The 20,112-nt window shown below is 40.7% G+C and overlaps 1 protein-coding gene across 1 annotated transcript in view; it reads left to right on the top strand.

Annotated features, from left to right (window-relative positions):
• Positions 1 to 20,030, top strand: part of TKT (transketolase) — a 28,717-nt gene extending 8,687 nt beyond the window's left edge. Inside the window, exons 5-14 of the mRNA XM_030043678.2 lie at positions 1,152 to 1,343; positions 2,177 to 2,295; positions 4,051 to 4,244; positions 4,852 to 5,016; positions 6,295 to 6,451; positions 12,838 to 12,968; positions 14,319 to 14,402; positions 14,582 to 14,675; positions 16,681 to 16,803; positions 19,726 to 20,030. Coding sequence (XP_029899538.1) covers positions 1,152 to 1,343; positions 2,177 to 2,295; positions 4,051 to 4,244; positions 4,852 to 5,016; positions 6,295 to 6,451; positions 12,838 to 12,968; positions 14,319 to 14,402; positions 14,582 to 14,675; positions 16,681 to 16,803; positions 19,726 to 19,913 — 1,447 coding nt within the window. The 3' untranslated portion in view covers positions 19,914 to 20,030. The remainder of the gene's footprint in view (positions 1 to 1,151; positions 1,344 to 2,176; positions 2,296 to 4,050; positions 4,245 to 4,851; positions 5,017 to 6,294; positions 6,452 to 12,837; positions 12,969 to 14,318; positions 14,403 to 14,581; positions 14,676 to 16,680; positions 16,804 to 19,725) is intronic.
• The last annotated feature ends 82 nt before the right edge of the window (positions 20,031 to 20,112 follow it).

Genomic DNA, 20,112 nt, shown 5'->3' with positions numbered 1-20,112 from the left:
AGAAATGCACTCGACTCCATAGAGACAAAAATGTCTGCTTCTGCCGTTTGTTTAGTGCACAAGAAAAGTAGATGTCTAAAGGCAAATCTGTATGAGGAGGAAAATAGCCTGATGTAGTTGATATATTTTATGTGACAGTTCTAGTACATTCGAGCATAGGCTGCCCAGTTAATGTGTCCTACACTTCACTAGCTTGAAATCATTTCTGTGAAAGATGACTTGCTGATTTTAATTGAGTTTAGCAGATACTACGTGTGGAAAAAATCTAACCAGTGCTTACATGACACAAGAAAAAGGTGGTCTTGTGTGGAGTACAGGGGAACAGCTTATGCAGGAGTTCAGATTTAGCCAAAGGCAGGTGGGATTCAGATCAAAAGTCTGTTATAGCTTAATGTCTAGTAAAAAAAAAAAAAAATCGCTAACAGCAATCTTGATTATTTTGTTTTAAGATTATATATTTGAAGGCTAATGTACTATTCTTTTTTAATTTTAATAGGTAATAACCATTTATAAAGCTTTGTCATCCTAAAAAAAGAGAGTGATAATAAAAGAAAAATACAGTGGCTGAATTCTGTAGAGATCAGACTGTAGTACTCCTGCTAACTGACTTTTACCTAAATAAAAAGCTTCAGTGTTCGGAGAAATATTCTACAAAGTCATATCATGTTGGTTATCTTTTTCCTGATTCTGAATTTGGTTATGCAACATGGTTTAATCTGTAGTTGAGTTCATCCCCAATTTATAGTTTCCTGAAGTTAAATTATTGGTCGTCCTTCCAGAGAGTATATGGTAGGAATGAGGAAGCAGACAGTAACCTTTCGTGCATTGTTAGTGATCTTGCTGAGTCACAGTGACAGGATTTAATGGGCTTGTTCATTCAAGCCTTGCAAAAGCTTAAGACCTGATTTTTTTGAGACCAAGGTTTGAAAAGGAGTACAGTATTTCTCATCTTATTTTTTTCATGTGTAACAGCTTGAAAGTATTTTAATTTAGTTTGTCTAAGGTTATGTAAGGTTATCTGAGGTGAATGCATTGAGCAATGGGAGTTACGTTTGGGATAGACAAAGCAGCAAATTCTCACTATGAATTGTTAGAGGGGTTTTGCTTTTGATTTAATTGTGCTAATTTTTTTTTTTAATTTCTTGTTCTAGCTATCGAGTGTATTGTCTGCTTGGAGATGGAGAGTTATCTGAAGGGTCTGTTTGGGAGGCAATGGCCTTTGCTGGATTTTACAAGCTTGATAATCTTGTTGCTATATTTGATGTTAACCGTCTTGGACAAAGTGACCCTGCCCCTCTGCAGCATCATGTTGAAATTTACCAGAAACGCTGTGAAGCCTTTGGGTATGTGATTGGAAGAAGTTCAGTATAGCCTCCAATTTGAAACTGTATGTTTTATTTGCATTTCAGAATTTTTCAAATGAGCTTTCAGCTCTAAAGGATACCATCACCAAGAAAGATGGTCTTTCATAATGCCTGATATTGGTTGTTGTTATTAGTACAGCAGGAATATTAAAAGCGGCAGAATTTTTAGTTTAGAGGAAAAATAAAAGGTCTACTTACTCAGATAAATTTATTAGAGTATCTTAAAGCAGTTTTTATTACATTAAATACAGATTTTATAATTTTTTATGTGACCAAATATACTGTCATAGCAAGTAGATCAGAAAAAAGGGCGTGGAAACCATTACTCGTAAAAGAATTCTTTGTGTATTGGCTTTCATTTAGTTTAGAAATGTATATTTCTATGGAGATGCAAAAATCCATGATAAACTGTCAGACACAATAGCAGCCATGCAAATTATGGTGGAGCATTTTTATTATTTTAATAAACTTTCATTGTCAGTTTTTTAATTGATTTCTAGATGTTTGATTTGCTCTTGTGATTAAAAATGGCTGTTATGTCTGAAGAAATGTAGGATAACTTAGTTATCTGTGGGCTGTGAATTTTACTAGTAGCTGTTAATCCCTCTGTGACTCATTTTGCATTGTAAAAAAGGGACTATGATATTTTGTGATCTGAAGTTAATGCTAGTTCATGTTTCTGGCATACTTTGGGTCTCTTAAAAAGACACTGCATTAGAATGAAGTTAGTATTCATTATTGTTATTGATAACTACCAAAGAGTGTCACATGATAAAACCCTTTAGAAACAGTTGATCTGTTTGTGTTCTTAGCTGGCATGCTATCATTGTTGATGGACACAGTGTGGAGGAACTTTGCAAAGCCTTTGGCCAGGCCAAACATCAGCCAACGGCTATCATTGCAAAGACTTTTAAAGGCAAAGGCATATCAGGTAATAAAACATCTATTGCTTTGCATGTATGTGTGTATATAATAATATGTACATAGTGCTGCAATAAAGATGCAATCATTAAAAAATACAGAAGTTTAATATGTCATACGTTAGAAAAAGGTTGGTATCCTATCAGCTTTTTTACTTGATCATACTACCATACAACCTGAAAACTCAGAGTTTTACCCTATTGTTTTTTTCCTTTGTTGCCTTTTCTTATGGAGGACATTGGATTGACACTTCATTGGAAGCAGGCAAAGATGTGTCTGTCAGTTCTTGACGTTATCCAGCCAGGTGCACTTCCATGTTGACTGAGCTTTTGCAGATCCCCAGTTGCAGAGCAGGATTTCCTCTGCTGTCAGCTGTACTTGAGTTGTTATTCTTTAAAAAGTCTTTTCTAGTCTGGAAGATGGCTGGGGGCAGGAGGGAACATTGGACTGTATGACTTGGTCTTGAAAATTGCCCTAGCAAAAGAGGGCACCCTTCTTGGCTTGCTCTTGATCCCTAGACTCACAGAGACTACTCTGAGAAGGGAGTAACTTTGTCACAGAAGCTCTCTTCTCCCTGTGTTGCAGATAACTGGGTGTGCTTATTACCAGCCAGGCAGTATAAATGCATAGAAAATGAGGAGGGATGCTGCATTTACAGTTTTGACAAAGCTGCATGAGACATGGTACATAAGCTACCTGGTCATACTAAGGTTATTTCATATGATCTGATGTGTAATTCTTTGAGATACAGGATACAGTAGTCCATTGAAATTATTTCATAGGTTAGCAGCTGTTGGAATTTTGGAGTTCATGGTGCCTCTAAGGTCCTTTTGTAGTTTTCACGTGGTATGAATCTTACCTAAATGTCATTGTCTAGGGGACAGATGTGTACGTACACATTTGAGCAATAAAATAAATGCAGAAAGTCTTTCAAACTCTTTATACTTCTCAACAGCGTTAGTCCTAAGAAAATGCTTTTGGTTCTTGCAGGTGAGATATGTGCTAGCTATTGTATCCACAGAATGGAGTGAATGCATATTCAGTGTGTCAGGGGTTGCCATGATTCTGTTCAGCTACAGCTTTTAGCAGCACTCTGTAAATTTGTCTTTCTGACCAGATAAATGTTAATAAAAGGAGTCAATATCTTCATTCCTTTCCATTGAGTAAGCAAGCAAAATTCATTATTCTTAGTGACTTACTCAGTGAAAAGCAGCATATCACCCAAAGAGGTAATTTTGCTGTTAGTGCCAGGTGCCCAAAGATAAGAGTCATCAGAATCTATTAAAATAAAGCTGTAAAACGTCAGGTCTTGTTTGAATTAGACAGCTCGGTTAACTGTTGTTTGAAACTTAGCTAAGTTTGTTTATTGAGGCCTAACTGTTGAAATTTTATGTTAATTGTTCACACTGATTTGCTGTTGACTTCTTGCCACACTTATGGACCAGGTCTTTTAGGTACCAATTTAAAAACAGTTTTAGTATTTGCTGGAAAAAATTCAGTACAATTCAGTATATGCTGGAATTTCATCACTGGTTTGGAATATATGGAATTTGACTATTTCTCTTACGTTTTTAAACATGTCTGTCTTAATGTAATTGAATACTATTGTAGTTGTTTACAGTAGCAATAATAAGGAAGTTCTTCCTTGGAAGACTATACTAGACTGTCATACTCCACTGTGCTTTTATCTGGGTAAAATCTGCAGCTAAAAACTTAAATAGTTTTTATATTTTTCTTATTTGTAATGTGATTTTTAAATACACAGGTGTTGAAGATAAGGAAAGCTGGCATGGAAAGCCCCTTCCAAAAAACATGGCTGAACAAGTCATTCAGGAAATAGATGACAAAATCCAAAATAAGAAAAAGCTTTCTCCAGCCCTCCCAGAAGAAGATGCACCTGTAGTAAATATTAGAAATATTAAGATGCCATCTCCACCAACTTACAAAGTGGGAGAAAAGGTACTCCCCTCCTTTGTCACTGTTTGTCAGATATCTTTGAAGTGTGAGACTGCTTAATGGATGGCAGGAGGTTTTGTGTTATCCCTTGCCACGATTTCAACTACCCACCTCTACTCTCCTATTTTGAGTATCCTGCAAAACACCTACCTCTGTGGTGTGACACAGACATTCAACTCAGTGGGTATTGCAAGTATATATTAAAATATCAAGACTCAAATCACTCTTCTTCATTTTGTGATCATTATCAATTATCCAAACTATTTTATGTGTATTTAAAATTAAAGATACTCCATGAAGTTCAGTGAATTTCCATGATTGGAAACAAGGTTTTCAAAATTTCCTAGCTGGATTGGTAGGGAGTTGCTGATTTCAGCACAGATGTGTGTCCTGATGCTTCACTGTATTTTTCCTTTTTTATTTACTCTTCTGTGTGTCAGTGTTCTCATATGTACTTTTGGTACTGCTAACATTTAAAATGTTTCTGGTTGTGTTTTGGGTTTTTTTTTAGTTGTATGTGCACACACTCATGGAAAAACAAGAAAATGGGAAAAAAATGGTTCTAGAAACAGAAAATTATAACAGTACTTCTATATTTTTCTTTTCCTAGTGGGCTACCCGCAAAGCTTACGGTGTTGCACTTGCAAAACTGGGCCATGCTAATGATCGAGTGATTGCTTTGGATGGAGACACAAAGAACTCCACCTTCTCAGAGCTTTTTAAGAAAGAACATCCGAATCGCTACATTGAATGCTACATTGCTGAACAGAACATGGTAACTGGTCTCTTAGTTGTACGAAATACTGATATTACACAGCAGGATCTGACACCATTCAGTCTGAGTCTTCAGAGAGTGGGATTTTAATACTTGTTTTTCATATGTGTATTCATGGATATTTAATTTGACTTGTTCGCTTCTTAGGGAAAAACTAGGCTATGGCAAAAGCTTACAAATATAATACAACAGGAGTGCTTCTAATCATTGTTTCCTAAATCCACCTCTTTTTTCCTTTTTATTTTTGTGGTCATATTGTCTGCGTTTCAGCGAACACAAGGACATGGCAACATGTAAACAACAGTAATACTTTCCACAGTGTGATTAGTAGAGATTTAACTCTGAAAAGACTTTTTAGGTGTTTTTTTTTCTTCACAAGAAATGGAATGTCACAATGTGACAATGAGTTCTACACTAGACTGGGGTATAAAGATGGGGACAGAGAAACAGTTAATAAATTTAGCCTGATGACACTTGTACAGAAAGGACTAAAATAATTCGGTAACTCATCTGTTTGACTGAGTCTTTGGTTGCCACCTGTATGGGTTCAATGAAGCAAATGAAATTAAAGACACAAATTCAGGCAGAAATTTGTTGTTGTCTTTAATGATTTATAACCAAAGAACCCATGGGCTGTCTCTTGTAAATTTTATACTAGGGCAGTTTCATGAGCTTGAGTCAGTCATTTTGGATTTACATCAGCTTAGGAGAAATTTGCCACAAAGAGCAGAACAATTTCTGTATAAAATAAATGTATGGGGTAAATGTAGCAGTAAACAATTTAAGGACCTTGTTCTAATTTCCATCTTCCTGAAGAAGGGCCCTTTTAGTAAATACCAGTCCAAATAACACAGGTAAATCCATTCCCATTTAGTATGATAATTTTTGTCTGCTGGAGATAGTAAAACCATGTCCTTTGGACTGAAAGTGTAAGCCTTTGATCCAGGAAAAGAAAGAGGGGGATAAGTCTTAAAACTCTGTGAATGGCTGCTTGGAGTGGATAAAGAAAAGAAGCTGCCAATAAGGATCAACAACAACAGCTAGCAGTTGAGGCAAGGAGCAGATGAGATGCTGGAGGATAGATACTGGGTGAGTGAGTTGCCTCCTTTTCTTTTTTGAAAGGCCAACAATTAGGAGCAGGACTGGACAGAGATCTTTTTTTATCTGCATTGAAAGCTTTTTGCTAAAGTTTTGCAGTAGGAAGTCCCACAGATGATCTCTGGGAAACAATTGACAAATGAGGAATTCACTGTTCTTGTACAATCTCCCTCTTTTCAGGTGAGCATTGCAGTTGGTTGTGCCACTCGTGACAGAACTGTTGCTTTTGCCAGCACCTTTGCTACCTTCTTCACACGGGCATTTGACCAGATCCGTATGGCTGCCATCTCCGAGAGTAACATCAATCTCTGTGGGTCACACTGTGGTGTTTCTATTGGTAAGGGCAGCCTTGACTTATATATTAGCAGTTCCTATCCCTTTAGTGATAAGTGTCTGGCAGTCAAACTGATAATGCTTTGTGGAGACAATCAGTAACATAGCTGTGATGGTATAACAGTGGCACTGTTTATAGGAGGAAGTCATATTTGCAATTTTATCAGACACGTATTTGAAAAGAATGAGAAAGATTTTAAGCCTTCAGCTTGTCTGCTTTTTTTCTCTTTTATCAGTTTGGCCTTATTAAATAGGACTTTCCCCTTCTACTCTACAAGTATAGAGTGATATAAAGGGATTGGATTGAAAGTGAGGAGCTTAGGTTCCTTTCCATCTCTGCAGTTGACGTCCACTGTGATGAGGATAGTCGTGTGCTTACTGTAGCTTTGTTTCCCAGTCCCTAAAATGAGAAACTAATGATACTTATTCTTGCACAGATGCTCTTGTCCACCAATCTAGAAAACACTTTACAAGGAATAAATTTTTTTGTTTTATTATGCCTTTGAAGGTCACTGATTTGAAATAATTGCTTCAACTTACCTCAGTATTTCTTACTACTGGAGCAGTTAATGTGTTGATTAAAAATACCAGAAACCTCAAAGTACTAATTAAACTGTGAAGCTGTTATGTAATTCTATTCTATCATAGAATCATAGAATAGTTTGGGTTGGAAGGGACCTTTAAAGGTCATCTAGTCCAACCCCCCCTGCAATGAGCAGGGACATCTTCAACTAGATCAGGTTGCTCAGACCCCTGTCCAACCTGACCTTGAATGTTTCCAGGGACGGGGCATCTACCACCTGTCTAGGCAACCTGTTCCAGTGTTTCACCATCCTCATTGTAAAAAATGTCATCTTTATATCTAGTCTAAATCTACCCCCTTTCAGTTTAAAACCATTACCCCTTGTCCTATCACAACAGGCTCTACTAAAACGTTTGTCCCCATCTTTCTTAAAAGCCCCCTTTAAGTACTAGAAGGCCGCAATAAGGTTGCCCTGGAGCCTACACTTCTCCAGGGTGAATAATGCCAACTCTTTCAGCCTGTCCTCATAGGAGAGGTGTTCCATGCCTCTGATCATTTTTGTGGCCCTCCTCTGGACCACTCCAACAGGTCCATGTCTTTCCTGTGCTGAGGGCTCCAGAGCTGAATGCAGTACTCCAGGTGGGATCTCACCAGAGCAGAGTAGAGGGGCAAGAATCACCTCCCTCGACCTGCTGGCCACACTTCTTTTGATGCAGCCCAGGATACAGTTGGCCTTCTGGGATGCGAGTGCACATTGTTAGCTCATGTCCAGCTTTTCATCCACCAGTACCCCCAAATCTTTCTCCGCAGGGTTGCTCTCCAGCCCTTCATCCCCCCAGCCTGTATTGATACCACGGGTTGCTCCAACCCATGTGCGGGACCTTGCACTTGGCCTTGTTAAACGTCATGAGGTTCACATGGGCCCTCTGGATGGCATCCCATCCCTCAGCTGTGTCAACTGCACCACTCAGCTTGGTGTCATCTGCGAACTTGCTGAGGGTGCACTTGATCCCACCGTCTGTGTCACTGAAGATATTAAACAGTACTGGTCCCAGTATGGACCCCTGAGGGACACCACTTGTCACAAATCTCCATCTGGACATTGAGCCGTTGACCACTACCCTCTGGATGTGACCATCCAACCAATTCCTCGTCCACTGAACAGTCCACTGATCAAATCCATATCTCTCCAATTTAGAGAGAAGGATGTTGTGGGGGACCGTGTGAAAGGCCTTACAGAAGTCCAGATAGATGACATCCATAGCTCTTCCCTTGTCCACTGATGTGGTTTACTCCATCATAGCAGGCCACTAGGTTGGTCAGGCAGGACTTGGCCTTGGTGAAGCTATGCTGGCTGTCGCAGTTCACCTGCCTGTCCTCCATGTGCCGTAGCATAGCTTCTAGGAGGATCTGTTCCATGATCTTCCCAGGCACAGAGGTAAGGTTGACAGGTTGGTAGTTCCTAGGGTCCTCCTTTCTACCCTTTTTAAAAATGGGTGTAGTTTTTCCACTCACCAGGGCCTTCACCTGACTGCCATGACTTATCAAATATTATGGAGAGTGGCTTGGCAACTACGTCAGCCAATTCCCTCAGGGCTCTGGGATGCATCTCATCAGGTCCCATAGATTTATGTATGTTCATGTTTCTCAGGTGGTCACAAAGCTGATCTTCTCTTACAGTGGGAGGGACTTTGCTCCCCCAGTCCCTATCTTGTGCTCCATCCACTTGAGAGGTGTGGGAAGAGAGATTGCCAGTGAAGACTGAGGCAAAAAAGTTGTTGAGTACCTCAGCCTTCTCCTTGTCTGTTGTTACCAGTTTGCCAGTCTTGCTCACTGAGGGGGTATGCTTTCTTTGACCTTCCTTTTCTGGCTGACAAATCTGTAGAAGCCCTTCTTATTATTCTTTGCATCCTTTGCCAAGTTCAGCTCCAGCTGGGCCTTGGCCTTCCTGACCCCATCCCTACACAACCAAGTAGCGTCCGTATACTCTTCCCAGGATACCTGTCCCTGCTTCCACTGCCTGTGCATTTCATTCTTACCTTTTAGTTTGATCAGCGGGTCTTGACTCATCCATGCCAGTCTCTTTCCTTCCTTTTCTGGTTTCTTACACCTGGGGATCAAGAGCTCATGCAGTCTATGGGAAGCGTCCTTAAAGATCTACCAGCTCTGTTCTGCTCCCTTGTCCCTGGCAGGTTCCTGGACGTCCTGTTGGCTAACTCCTCGAAGAGCTGGAATTTTGCTTTCCTAAAATTCAGGGTACTGACTTTGCTCTTCATCTGACCCTTATCCCTCAGGACTGCGAACTTCACCAGTGCGTGATCATTGCAGCCCAGGCTGTCTCCAGTCTTGACATCACTGATTAGCTCACTTATGTTGGTGACCAACAGGTCCAGTATTGCATCCCCTCCGGTAGCGCTGTCTATTACCTGGCTTAAGAAGTTATCCTCCATGCATTCCAGGAGTCTCCTGGATTGCCTACAGCTCGCCATGCTACTTTTCCAGCAGACGTCGGGGTGGTTCAAGTCCCCCAGCAGGACAAGAGCCTACGAGAGTGATGTCTCCTGTAGCTGGAGTAAGAAAGCTTTGTCAATAGGCTGTTCTTGATCGGGTGGCCTGTACTAGACACCAACCACAAGGTTCCCTTTGTTGCCTCGGTCTCTTGTTCTTACCCATAAACTTTCAACCTGCTCATGGCTATTCTTCAGAGACAGCTCTTCACACTCTATTAATTTCTTGATGTAGAGGGCAACGCTTCCACCCCTCCTTCCTCACCTGTCCCTTCTTAACAGCCTGTAGCCATCGATAGCTGCAATCCAGTCATGGGATTTGTCCCACCAAGTTTCAGTAATGGCATCTAGGTCGTAGCTTTCTAGCAGCATGGTGGCTTCCAACTTCTCCTGTTTGTTGCCCATGCTGCTTGCATTGGTGTAGAGGCACTTCAGCTGGGCTGTCAGCCGTGTCGCCGCCTTAGAGGAACACCGTTTAACTCCTTTGAGGTATTTCATTGCTGTTTCCCTCTTGGCTCCTGTTACCTCCAGAGCCCCTGGCTCCTCTCTGTAAGACTTAAAGCGTGCTGCAGTGTAGCCAGCACATCTCAGAGCAACAGGCTGAAGGCCCTCACTAGCATTACCTTCTCTGGTCTTTGCTTCACAACATAACTGTTTGATACATGTCGGATCATATTTGGTTTTGAATTTGATTTGAGGGAGAGAAGGGAGTTTTGTGGTTTTTTTTAATGAAATGCATAGACATCACCCATGAAAACAGGAGCAGACTTGCATACCAAGAAGGAAAATGCCAGTAGACATTCATGCTTGAGAAACCTCTAGGTATTTATAAGGGAAAAGAAAGAGAGGGAGAGCTGACAGGGGTAGTAAATTAAGGCTCTCTGCATCCATCAACTTTTCAGTTGATTTAATAGTTTTGGCTAACAGTATGGTTTGGAGGAGGGTTGGGTTTTTTTGTTTAAAGCAAAATAGTAAGTTTGACCTGTAATATTGGTAAAGATTTAAAGATGCTTCATAAATGTGTGTAGTCTCATCCAGAACCGCAAACTTAACTTGCAGCAGTATAGAGTATGCTTTAGTAGTGGAGACTGAGTATATCAGATTATGGCTTGTATATGTCATTAAGGGAGGGATTCTATTACAATCCTCTTTTCTTTTTAAAATCAGTCCTCTCACCTCATCACAGTGTAGTTCAATCCAGTTTAAGTCTTTTAGCAAGCAGCAAAGGGTGTTGGTGTAAAAGCCAATTAGCTTTGGTCTTTGCTCATTTAAGAAGATAAAACTCCTTTGGGTTACCTGAATTGTCTCCTAGAACCACACTTCCAAGTTTCAATTTTCAGCACTTGAAATGTTCTGCTGGGAGCTGTGATTGTGAAGTGCATATTTAGATTTATAAATTTGTTTGAGTTACAAATCTGATTCAGGCCTCAACTCTTGATTTTCAAAAAAGAATTTGAACCCAAAGTTTTGCAACTGAGTTGTAAAAGAAAGTAATTCAGAGAAATCCTTTAGCAGGTAGAAAATTCAATTTTAAATGGAAGGGTATGAATTAAGTGTACTTCCTATTAGAACTTTGGGCCTGCATGAAATTCAGAATCCTAACTGGATCTGTGGTGAAAATTGAAGTTTTATGTACGCAGTTCTAGGTAGACCTGGGCTTCTGCTGCATTGAAATTTGGACCTGTTAAATTTATGAGAAATAACTATGACAGTGACCTTCCGAACTTGTACTAAGTTCACTCCTAGACCAATAGTTGCTGATGGACCAAAGCATCTAATGAAATATTAAATATGTTTTCAAGGTTGTAAGAGAATAATGGAAAATTTGTATTTTCCAAACTGAACATATAGGGAAAGAAATCATAGTGTACATGTGTCAAAAATAGGAATATCAGTTGTTTCAACAACAATTTTTATATTCTAGACATTTGATACTGTTCATATTAAGCACTCACATTTTTTTGTTAAGCTATAAATGAAGGTTTTGCAGATGTAATTGAAAATTACTCTCTTGATCTGCGTTACTCTAAAACCAAGTAAATCAGGATTTTCGTAAAGATGCACTTGGGGCTGAACTCAACTTAGTGCTAGTCTGTAAATTACTAGTATGAGCTGTGAATGCTGGTATTTTTGGGACCATGTTAGCAAAAGTAGGACAAGCATGAGTACTCTCTTTACCTTGGGCAAGATTCTGATTCAGGTACCTGTTAATTTTGTTCATAATTTCACTTTTCTTCTATGTATACATTGTGGGGGTGCATTTTATGCCCACTGAGATCCCACTCGTTCAGTCAGAATGCATACAGATTTAGAAACTATGATGTTGAGAATTTTTTTCAAGTCATGACTGAAAGCCGAGACACTCTCTTTTCATGGTTCGTGGTTACTTTTTCAGTAATGTATAGTGGCAGAGTGCAATGATTGATTTCTTTAACATGTTTAAAGTTCTTCAGAGTTTTGTGCTGCTCTTATGAAAATAACCCTCCTCCTTCCTCGTGAACTCGTCCTTCTTGAGTAACAGGTAGTGGGTGCATGTGGGAAGGCTTATTGCCCTGCTTCTCCTCTGCAGGCTGTGACATGACTGGATTCAAAATTCTTTGCATGGTTAGTTTGGAACAGGGCCATTCCCAAAGCACCGTTACATAAGGTCAATGGGGGCGGGGGGGTGTTGTGGTGGTTGTTTCTTTAATTATGGAAAATCATGGCACATGTTCTGGCTAACAATTCTTTTTTATAGATCTGTAGTTTATGCCATAAGGCACTTGAGTTGTTAAATTAACAACACAGATGCCCTATTGCTCTTTAAAAGACTTTTTATAGTATTGAAAAATACATACATACCCTTCATTTAATCTTGAGGTGAGCCTAAGAATTTGAGAGTAGTTGTACCAAGTGCACAGTCCATTTCTGATGGAACACATGCAATTCTTCTTTCACATTTCCAGCAGTTTAAATCTAGAGGAACACTATTGAAAAGTATAAATTTTGCTCATGCAGCCTCAGTACATGTAAATCTGAAGATGCTCAGATATCTTGTGACCCTCTTTCTGTATCTGTACCCTTCCTGCTTTGGTTGTCTTCCTTTTGTGTTGTTTTATTGTTATACTTTGTTTTCTATTTTTTCTTTTTAACCCCAGTTCTCTTTCTTTTTAGTCTCTTTCTATCTGTATTTACTGTTTAGATGGTTCCAAGTTTAAGGAGAAGATGATTCTTTTCTCAAGCAGGTAGACTTGCATGTCCTGTGTGTGCCTGATTTTATACTTTTTTTTTTTTCTGGTTTACATTGAACCTCACTGCTATATTGAGTGATTGTCAAAAATGTGCATTTACTCTTTTGTAACCCTGGTTTAATTCTTTTAGGTGAGGATGGGCCGTCTCAGATGGGACTGGAGGATCTGTGCATGTTCCGGGCTGTTCCCAATGCCACTGTGTTTTACCCTAGTGATGCTGTAGCCACTGAAAAAGCAGTGGAAATAGCTGCCAACACCAAGGTTTGCATCGTGGTATTTCTGAGCCAGAAAATAACTTTTTTTTTTTTTTTTTTTTTTTTTTTTTTACTACTTTTGTTGCTTCTGGCATGTTTCTTGCATGTCTCTACCCACATAAATTCTTTCAAAGGTTCCAGCGTGGCAGTGGGATGTTTTCTTTGCATGGAAAGGTTGCAGACATTCTGTCCAAGCTAGTGCAGAATGAACAGTCTGGAATGCTGTGGGCCAGATTTGGGGAGATGTAAATGATTACACAGCAATTGCAGTTTGGGTCTAAACTGGCTCAGAAATAAGGGCAAGTGTAACTCTTGTTGGTCTTTAGCAAACTTACAGAAAGTACACTCCTAGTATGATATCTCTGGGGTCAAAATTGAAGCTGGATATGGAAAGATAAATTTATCTTGAGGATTTTGATCATCAAGTGCCCGTACGTGAAAGCTCAGGAGTCAGGTCCTCAATTAGTCTAAGACAGTCTACATCTTTGGGAGATACTGAGAGCCAGTGCTTACACTAGTTGACAGTCTCACTGGTCATCTTTTGCTCCTCTGTTGCCAATGATGGATTGCAGTTAAATTGGACTGTGGCTGAAGACGACTAAGACTTCCCATGTGGCTGTGACAGAGTTTCTGATCTCTCTTACCTTCAGCTAATTTGACATAGTAATGGTCAAATGTCATTGGTAGGATTGGGTTGGATCACCTCCTTGATTGGTGGTACTTTAGGCTGCCATAGGAGTTTACCCTGAGAAAGGAGCAAATAATCTGCAAAATTTCAATCTTGCTAGTACAGCTTTTAAGTGAAGGAGTGTGGAAGTTTGGTGTGTACAGATGTGATGTAGTTTGTGAAAAAAAGATGGCAGGAGGGGAAGGAGTATGAGGTAATGTGAGATAAGTACTGGTTTGTTGCTTCTTTTGGAAGGGCATCTGAATGTTAGCTGATGGAAAGCGTTTTTCCTTGCTTTCAGCTGAGCATTTCTTCTATTCCTTTAAAGTTACTAGTGTAAAATTTGCACATGTATGGCAAAGTTCTAAGATTCTAATTAACTCAAGTAGGACTTTCCATTTCCACAAAAGAAGAGAAATAAAGATCTTGAAATCAGAAAGAAAATTGTGAGTTGTCAGCGTGCTCTGAGAAGAAGTTAACTGTATTGTGATGTCTGAAACAACCAGCTATTGAAAAAGGACTAATGGGGGTGGGGGGAGTTTACTCAGTAGAACCAGAAATAACATAGAAGGGTGAAAAACAGACAAACAGAAAAAGTCATTTTGCTGTATTTTTTTCATAGGGTTTACAAACTAGAATGTCAACACCTTTCTGGTTTTGTAACTTATAACATGTTTACTTTGGAAACAGGGCATTTGTTTCATAAGAACTAGTCGTCCTGAAAATCCTGTCATTTACAACAACAATGAGGACTTCCATATTGGACAGGCAAAGGTAAATATTGCCCAGATAAACAGAATCTGAAAAAATATGCAAAGTCCCTCTTGTAAAAGCCCTTTTCCCTCTAAAGCATTCCAATGCTAAAGATTTGATCTTTTTAATAAAATCTCCATAAATGTTAGAAATATCAGTAAGATTTATTATTAAAAATACATGGAAACATTTTCTTGCAGGTGGTTCTGAAGAGTAAGGATGACCAAGTGACTGTGATCGGAGCAGGAGTCACTCTGCATGAGGCTCTGGCTGCAGCAGAGCAGCTGAGAAAAGGTGATCAGATTATGGGTTTGACTTTTTTTTTTTTTTTTTTTTTTTTTTTTATCATTTAACACAGCAAAGAAATCAATGCCACTCAGCCTAACTGCTCACCCTTTGTACTGGTAAACATTAATTAAAATGCTACAGACAGCTAGTCACTTGTTAAGCTGATACAGTGCAACATAGTATGTATCTGCCAATCTTGCCTAACTGAGTATGTTTTAGTTAGGTTAGCAGCATTAGTAGCCATGAAAATTGCCAAACTGATCAGATCAAAGTTTGCTTAGAACTGCTAATCTGTCTGAAAGTGCCCTGCAGGCAGAACCTTAGAGGAAGTGTGTAAGATGCAGGAGTGATCCTTCCCTGGCATATCGTCTGGGTGGGCTAGGGTGCCAACACTAATAGAATGCAATCAGGCTGGGGCCAGTTAACAAAATACAGATTGTCAGCTGAGCCACAGCAACTGTGTGTGCTCTTACACAATGCTGTTGATATGCAGCGCCTTTGTGTAGATATGGTTCACTGCTAACTTGTTTTTTTGAATGAATGTATCAACTTTTAACTAGCATGGGAGGCAATAATTCTATGATAGTGCTCAAATGCACTGACATCTCACAGTAAAGATAAAAATCCTTCAGTGAAATAGGAATAGAAAGAAACCATCAAAAATCCATCTGTGAGTCAGTAGCTTGTGCCCAGGAAGAAATGACGAATAGTAAGAGATAATACAATTAATGCTGCCCATGGCTTATGGGTAGCTTTGTATGCTGTATCTAGGTGGACAGATATTTTGTCATGACCTTGAGCCATCAGTCTGAGGACATTTTGAAAGTTGTATTTTCAGAACTATTGTTATTTTTCTGCATTTACCATGCTTTGCGATGCTCTGCTGATCTTGGAAGTGTGAATAACCAGCTATGGAGAGATAATCCCATAGTATAGAGGCAGTGTCTAATACCTAAAATATATTTGCTACTAAAGAGCCTTCAGTCACAAAACTGTCAGCATAACATAGTGCTTCTTTATGTATGATAAGAGTTGACTCAGTGTTCAGCTAGCCAAGATCAGACAAAACCTCATGTAATTTGCTATTCTTTATAAACAATTGCCATTTGTACATAGCTTCAACAAGCGATCTGAGCCTGCCTTACGATGACAGGACAAATTCTGGTTTTGATGCCAGCCTTAAGGGTGCCGTGATCAGGGCTGGTGCAAGTCAAACAGACATACCTGATAGGTGGGCAGCCTGCAATGAAGAACTCAGAATCATAGAATAGTTTGGGTTGGAAGGGACCTTTAAATATCACCTCGTTCCAAATCCCCTGCCATGGGCAGGGACACCTTCTACTAGACCAGGTTACTCAAAGCCCCATCCAACCTGGCCTTGAACACTTCCAGGGATGGGGCATCCATAAACTCTCTGGGCAACCTGTTCCAGTGCCTCACCACTCTCACAGTAAAGAACTTCTTCCTTACATCTAATCTAAATCTACCTTCTTTCAGTTTAAAGCCATTACCCCTTGTCCTGTCACTACATGCCCTTGTAAAAAGTCCATCTCCAGGGAACATCTACAGACCGAAGAAGCAGGAGGCACTTGTGCTTGGCTTGACAATAAAGTTAAAGGCAAAATAAAGGTCTGGTAAAAAAATGGTGATTGACAGTCTGAATAAGAAGGTTTTCCTGGTGACTAGATTCTGCTCTTACCTGTGGGAGGGCCAGTTAGATTACTGTTTTGCTGATGGGCACTCCTAGTGACCTTGAGTGACTTATCCAAGGCTTTTCTGCCTCAAGTGTTTTGTCTGTGGAATGGATGTATATTACTATCTCACAAAGTGCGTGAAGAAAGAATGCATACAAAAATTAGGGTTGGCTGGGTTCCATGGTAGACAAGCCATAGGTACAGATACCTGGGAGTTAGTGTAGACAGTTGTCATAATGGCTCTAAAAGATGTACCACTTACATTGTCTTGCATTCTCCAAATTCCTGTTGCAAATAATTTCATTCTATTTCTGCAGAAAAAATATTCATCCGTGTGATTGATCCCTTCACTATAAAGCCCCTGGATAAGAAGACAATACTTGAAAATGCAAGAGCGACCAAGGGCAGAATCATCACTGTTGAGGACCATTACCATGAAGGTGAGCTGGGTCCAGGAGGTCACAGCCCACACAGTTGTTCCTCAGGGGTTGGGAGCTCGCAGCTTTTCCAGACTTGAGAGAGAAGTATGGGACCTGATGCTGTTATTCAGTTAAAGCAAAAGAGAGGGTTTAGCCTTTTATATTGCTGTTATGATTATAAGACAACACTGAGGTTTGAAAGTTTCCTAAGATATAATGGGTTAATCAGGGCTGCCTTTCTGATTAACTTGGCCTTGGGTGCCCTTCTGTATGCTTGATCCAAGTGAAGTCTTGATTCATTTGTGCCAAGTGAAATTGTGAATTCCTGCTGTGGTGCAGTGATTCTGCACAGAATGTTCTCAGAATGGCTTCACAGCAGCTGCTTTGCAGTTTAAATTGCAAGAGAGACCATTCCTGTGCAGGTTTCTTAAGTTTTCCCTGTGTCCAAAAGCTTGATTCCAGGCTGCTTGAAGTCAGGTGGTTTTGGCAGTTTCTGCCATCACTCTGAGATAAATTCCTCCTTCTGCTATAAAAGAGCAGATCGGGGCCTATGAAGAGCCAGACCACTTTGCATCCTCACTGGACTCTTTTTTGTTCCTTCATTTCACCTGCTTACAGGCCATTTCAGAATCTGTGGCTGGTATATTGTAGTGTTCTTAAGCTAGGATAGAAAGTGCATGATGCATGCAAGAAGGAATTTCTAAGGTGATTCCCAAGTAAATTTTAAGATAAAATGCTTCTTGGGAGAAGTGGAGTAGTCTCTATAAGACTCCCCCAGCTTCTGTGCCAGGATTTTGTTTAGAATCATAGAATCATTTAGGTTGGAAAAGACCCTTAAGATCATCAAGTCCAACCATTAACCTAGCACTGCCAAGTCCACCACTAAACCATGTCCCTAAGTGCCATGTCTCCACATCTTTTAAATACCTCCAGGGATGGTGACTCAACTGCTTCCCTGGGCAGCCTGTTCCAATGCTTGATAACCCTTTTGGTGAAGAAATTTTTCCTAATATCCAATCTAAACCTCCCCTGGCGCAACGTGAGGCCATTTCCTCTTGTCCTATCACTTGTTACTTGGGAAAAGACATTGACACCCACCTCGCTACAACCTCCTTTCAGGTAGTTGTAGAGAGCGATAAGGTCTCCCCTCAGTCTCCTTTTCTCCAGGCTAAACAACACCAGTTCCCTCAGCCGCTCCTCATAAGACTTGTTCTCTAGACCCTTCACCAGCTTTGTTGCCCTTCTCTGGACACGCTCCAGCACCTCAATGTCCTTCCTGTAGTGAGGGGCCCAAAACTGAACGCAGTACTCGAGGTGCAGCCTCACCAGTGCCAAGTACAGGGGGACAATCACTTCCCTGCTCCTGCTGGCCACACTATTTCTGATGCAGGCCAGGATGCCGTTGGCCTTCTTGGCCACCTGGGCACTCTGCCGGCTCATATTCAGCCGGCTGTCAACCAGCACCCCCAGGTCCTTTTCCACCAGGCAGCCTCCAGCCACTCTTCCCCAAGCCTCTAGCACTGCATGGGGTTCTTGTGACTGAAGTGCAGGACCCGGCACTTGACCTTGTTGAACCTCATACAATTGGCCTCGGCCCATCGGCCCAGCCTGTCCAGATCCCTCTGTAGAGCCTTCCTACCCTCAAGCAGGTCAACACTCCTGCCCAGCTTCATGTCATCTGCAAACTTACTGAGGGTGCGCTCAATCCCCACATCTAGATCATTGATAAAGATATTAAACAGAACTGGCCCCAATACTGAGCCCTGGGGAACACCACTTGTGACCGGCCTCCAGCTGAAGTTAACTCCATAACCTGCTGCCACTTGCTCTCTGACATGTCTTGTTTGCACAGGTTCTCAGGGGCTTGCCTGTGCAAACATGTCCTGTGAAGGTGAGACCATATGCAAACAGAGAGCAGCTGTTGTGAATTGCATGTCAGGCTTGCCCCTTTTTAGGGGAGATGGAGAAATCCGCAAAGGGGCAGCTGTTAACTACGGCATTAGTAGATACTGTAGATATCTACTAATAGAAATTAGTAGATATTATGAGATTATCCTATTTTAAGGTGAAACATCACTCTTGCCAGGTATCTGAAGTGATCTGGTATTACTGTAAGTGCTGGTTACACCATACTTTTGTTCCAGACTGTGGATGGTGATAGCATCCCTAAGCCTCATCATTTTCTAGTTTATCTTTCAACTCTGGACAAATCTTTTTCTGCTGCTTTGCGAGATGGCAAAATCATAACACCCGGAGCTGTGAAAAGCCCTGTGTTCGTGGATACGCCCTAACTGAAGTGCAGCACCAAGGTGTCTCTCCTCTCAGGTCTCAGACCTCTTGACACCAGTCCTGTGTTTTCTTCTTCCCTAGTACTCCTGCTTCCAGTGTCTCTCCTGCTGCCACGCAGTTCCCTGTTGTGTCCTTTGCCCCTGTGACTGACAGTGATTCAGTCTGAGCTGAGCTCTAAGCAAAGGTTGTGAATATATTACATAACTCAGAGAGGGACCTAGCGGCATGTACAGGCATTGCGAAAAGATGGAGATCTTAAAAGCTGTTGAGATTGGTGGGAGTTGACTTTCAGCGCATTAAGTACGCTTGTAAATACTCCTCAGTCTAAATATATTTTTAAACCTGGCTCTCGGTGGCTGATGCTGAAGTGGTGAGGGCTTCCTGACAGTTCTGTGCCCTTTAGGGGTATATGTTTCTTACTGCCAATTTGTAAGTACTTCAGAAATGTCAGGCTGGTTGTCCTCAGAATGGCTTTGAAATAGGGAATTTTCATTTCACAAATGGGCAACTCAGACATATATTGTGATTGATGTTTCTTATAAGCATGTGAATTGGGGATTTAACTTGCAGGGACCTTTGGATCAGATATACATGAAATCTATATGTTGCCTGTTGAAGCATACAGATGTATGTTGTGTTTGAATTTTTTCATAGGTGGCATTGGAGAAGCAGTGTGTGCTGCCGTAGTGGGTGAGCCTGGTATCACAGTCAGTCGCTTGGCTGTGTCTCATGTACCACGAAGCGGGAAGTCAGCTGAGCTCCTGAAGATGTTTGGCATTGATAAAGATGCCATTGTGCAAGCTGTTAAGGTGGCAGTGTCCAAATCAAGAAATGCGGAGTAGTTTGAAGCATCTTGTGCTGTGTTACAGAAAAGCAGTGTTCAGAGAAGTACTGTAAGTTTAAGGCAGGCAAAGGTGCTTTATGTAGAGAGTTCTAATAAAAATACCAGCTTAAAAAACCTTCTGGTTTTTAATCTCTTTTTTTCTCTGTGGGGTTTTGTGTAGCAGGGTAACATCTGAATGTTTTCAGTCATTGAAAAAC

The sequence above is a fragment of the Aquila chrysaetos genome, chromosome 20 (assembly GCF_900496995.4).
Source record: "Aquila chrysaetos chrysaetos chromosome 20, bAquChr1.4, whole genome shotgun sequence".
Lineage (NCBI taxonomy): Eukaryota > Metazoa > Chordata > Aves > Accipitriformes > Accipitridae > Aquila > Aquila chrysaetos.
This window is presented reverse-complemented; position numbering and strand designations above follow the sequence as displayed.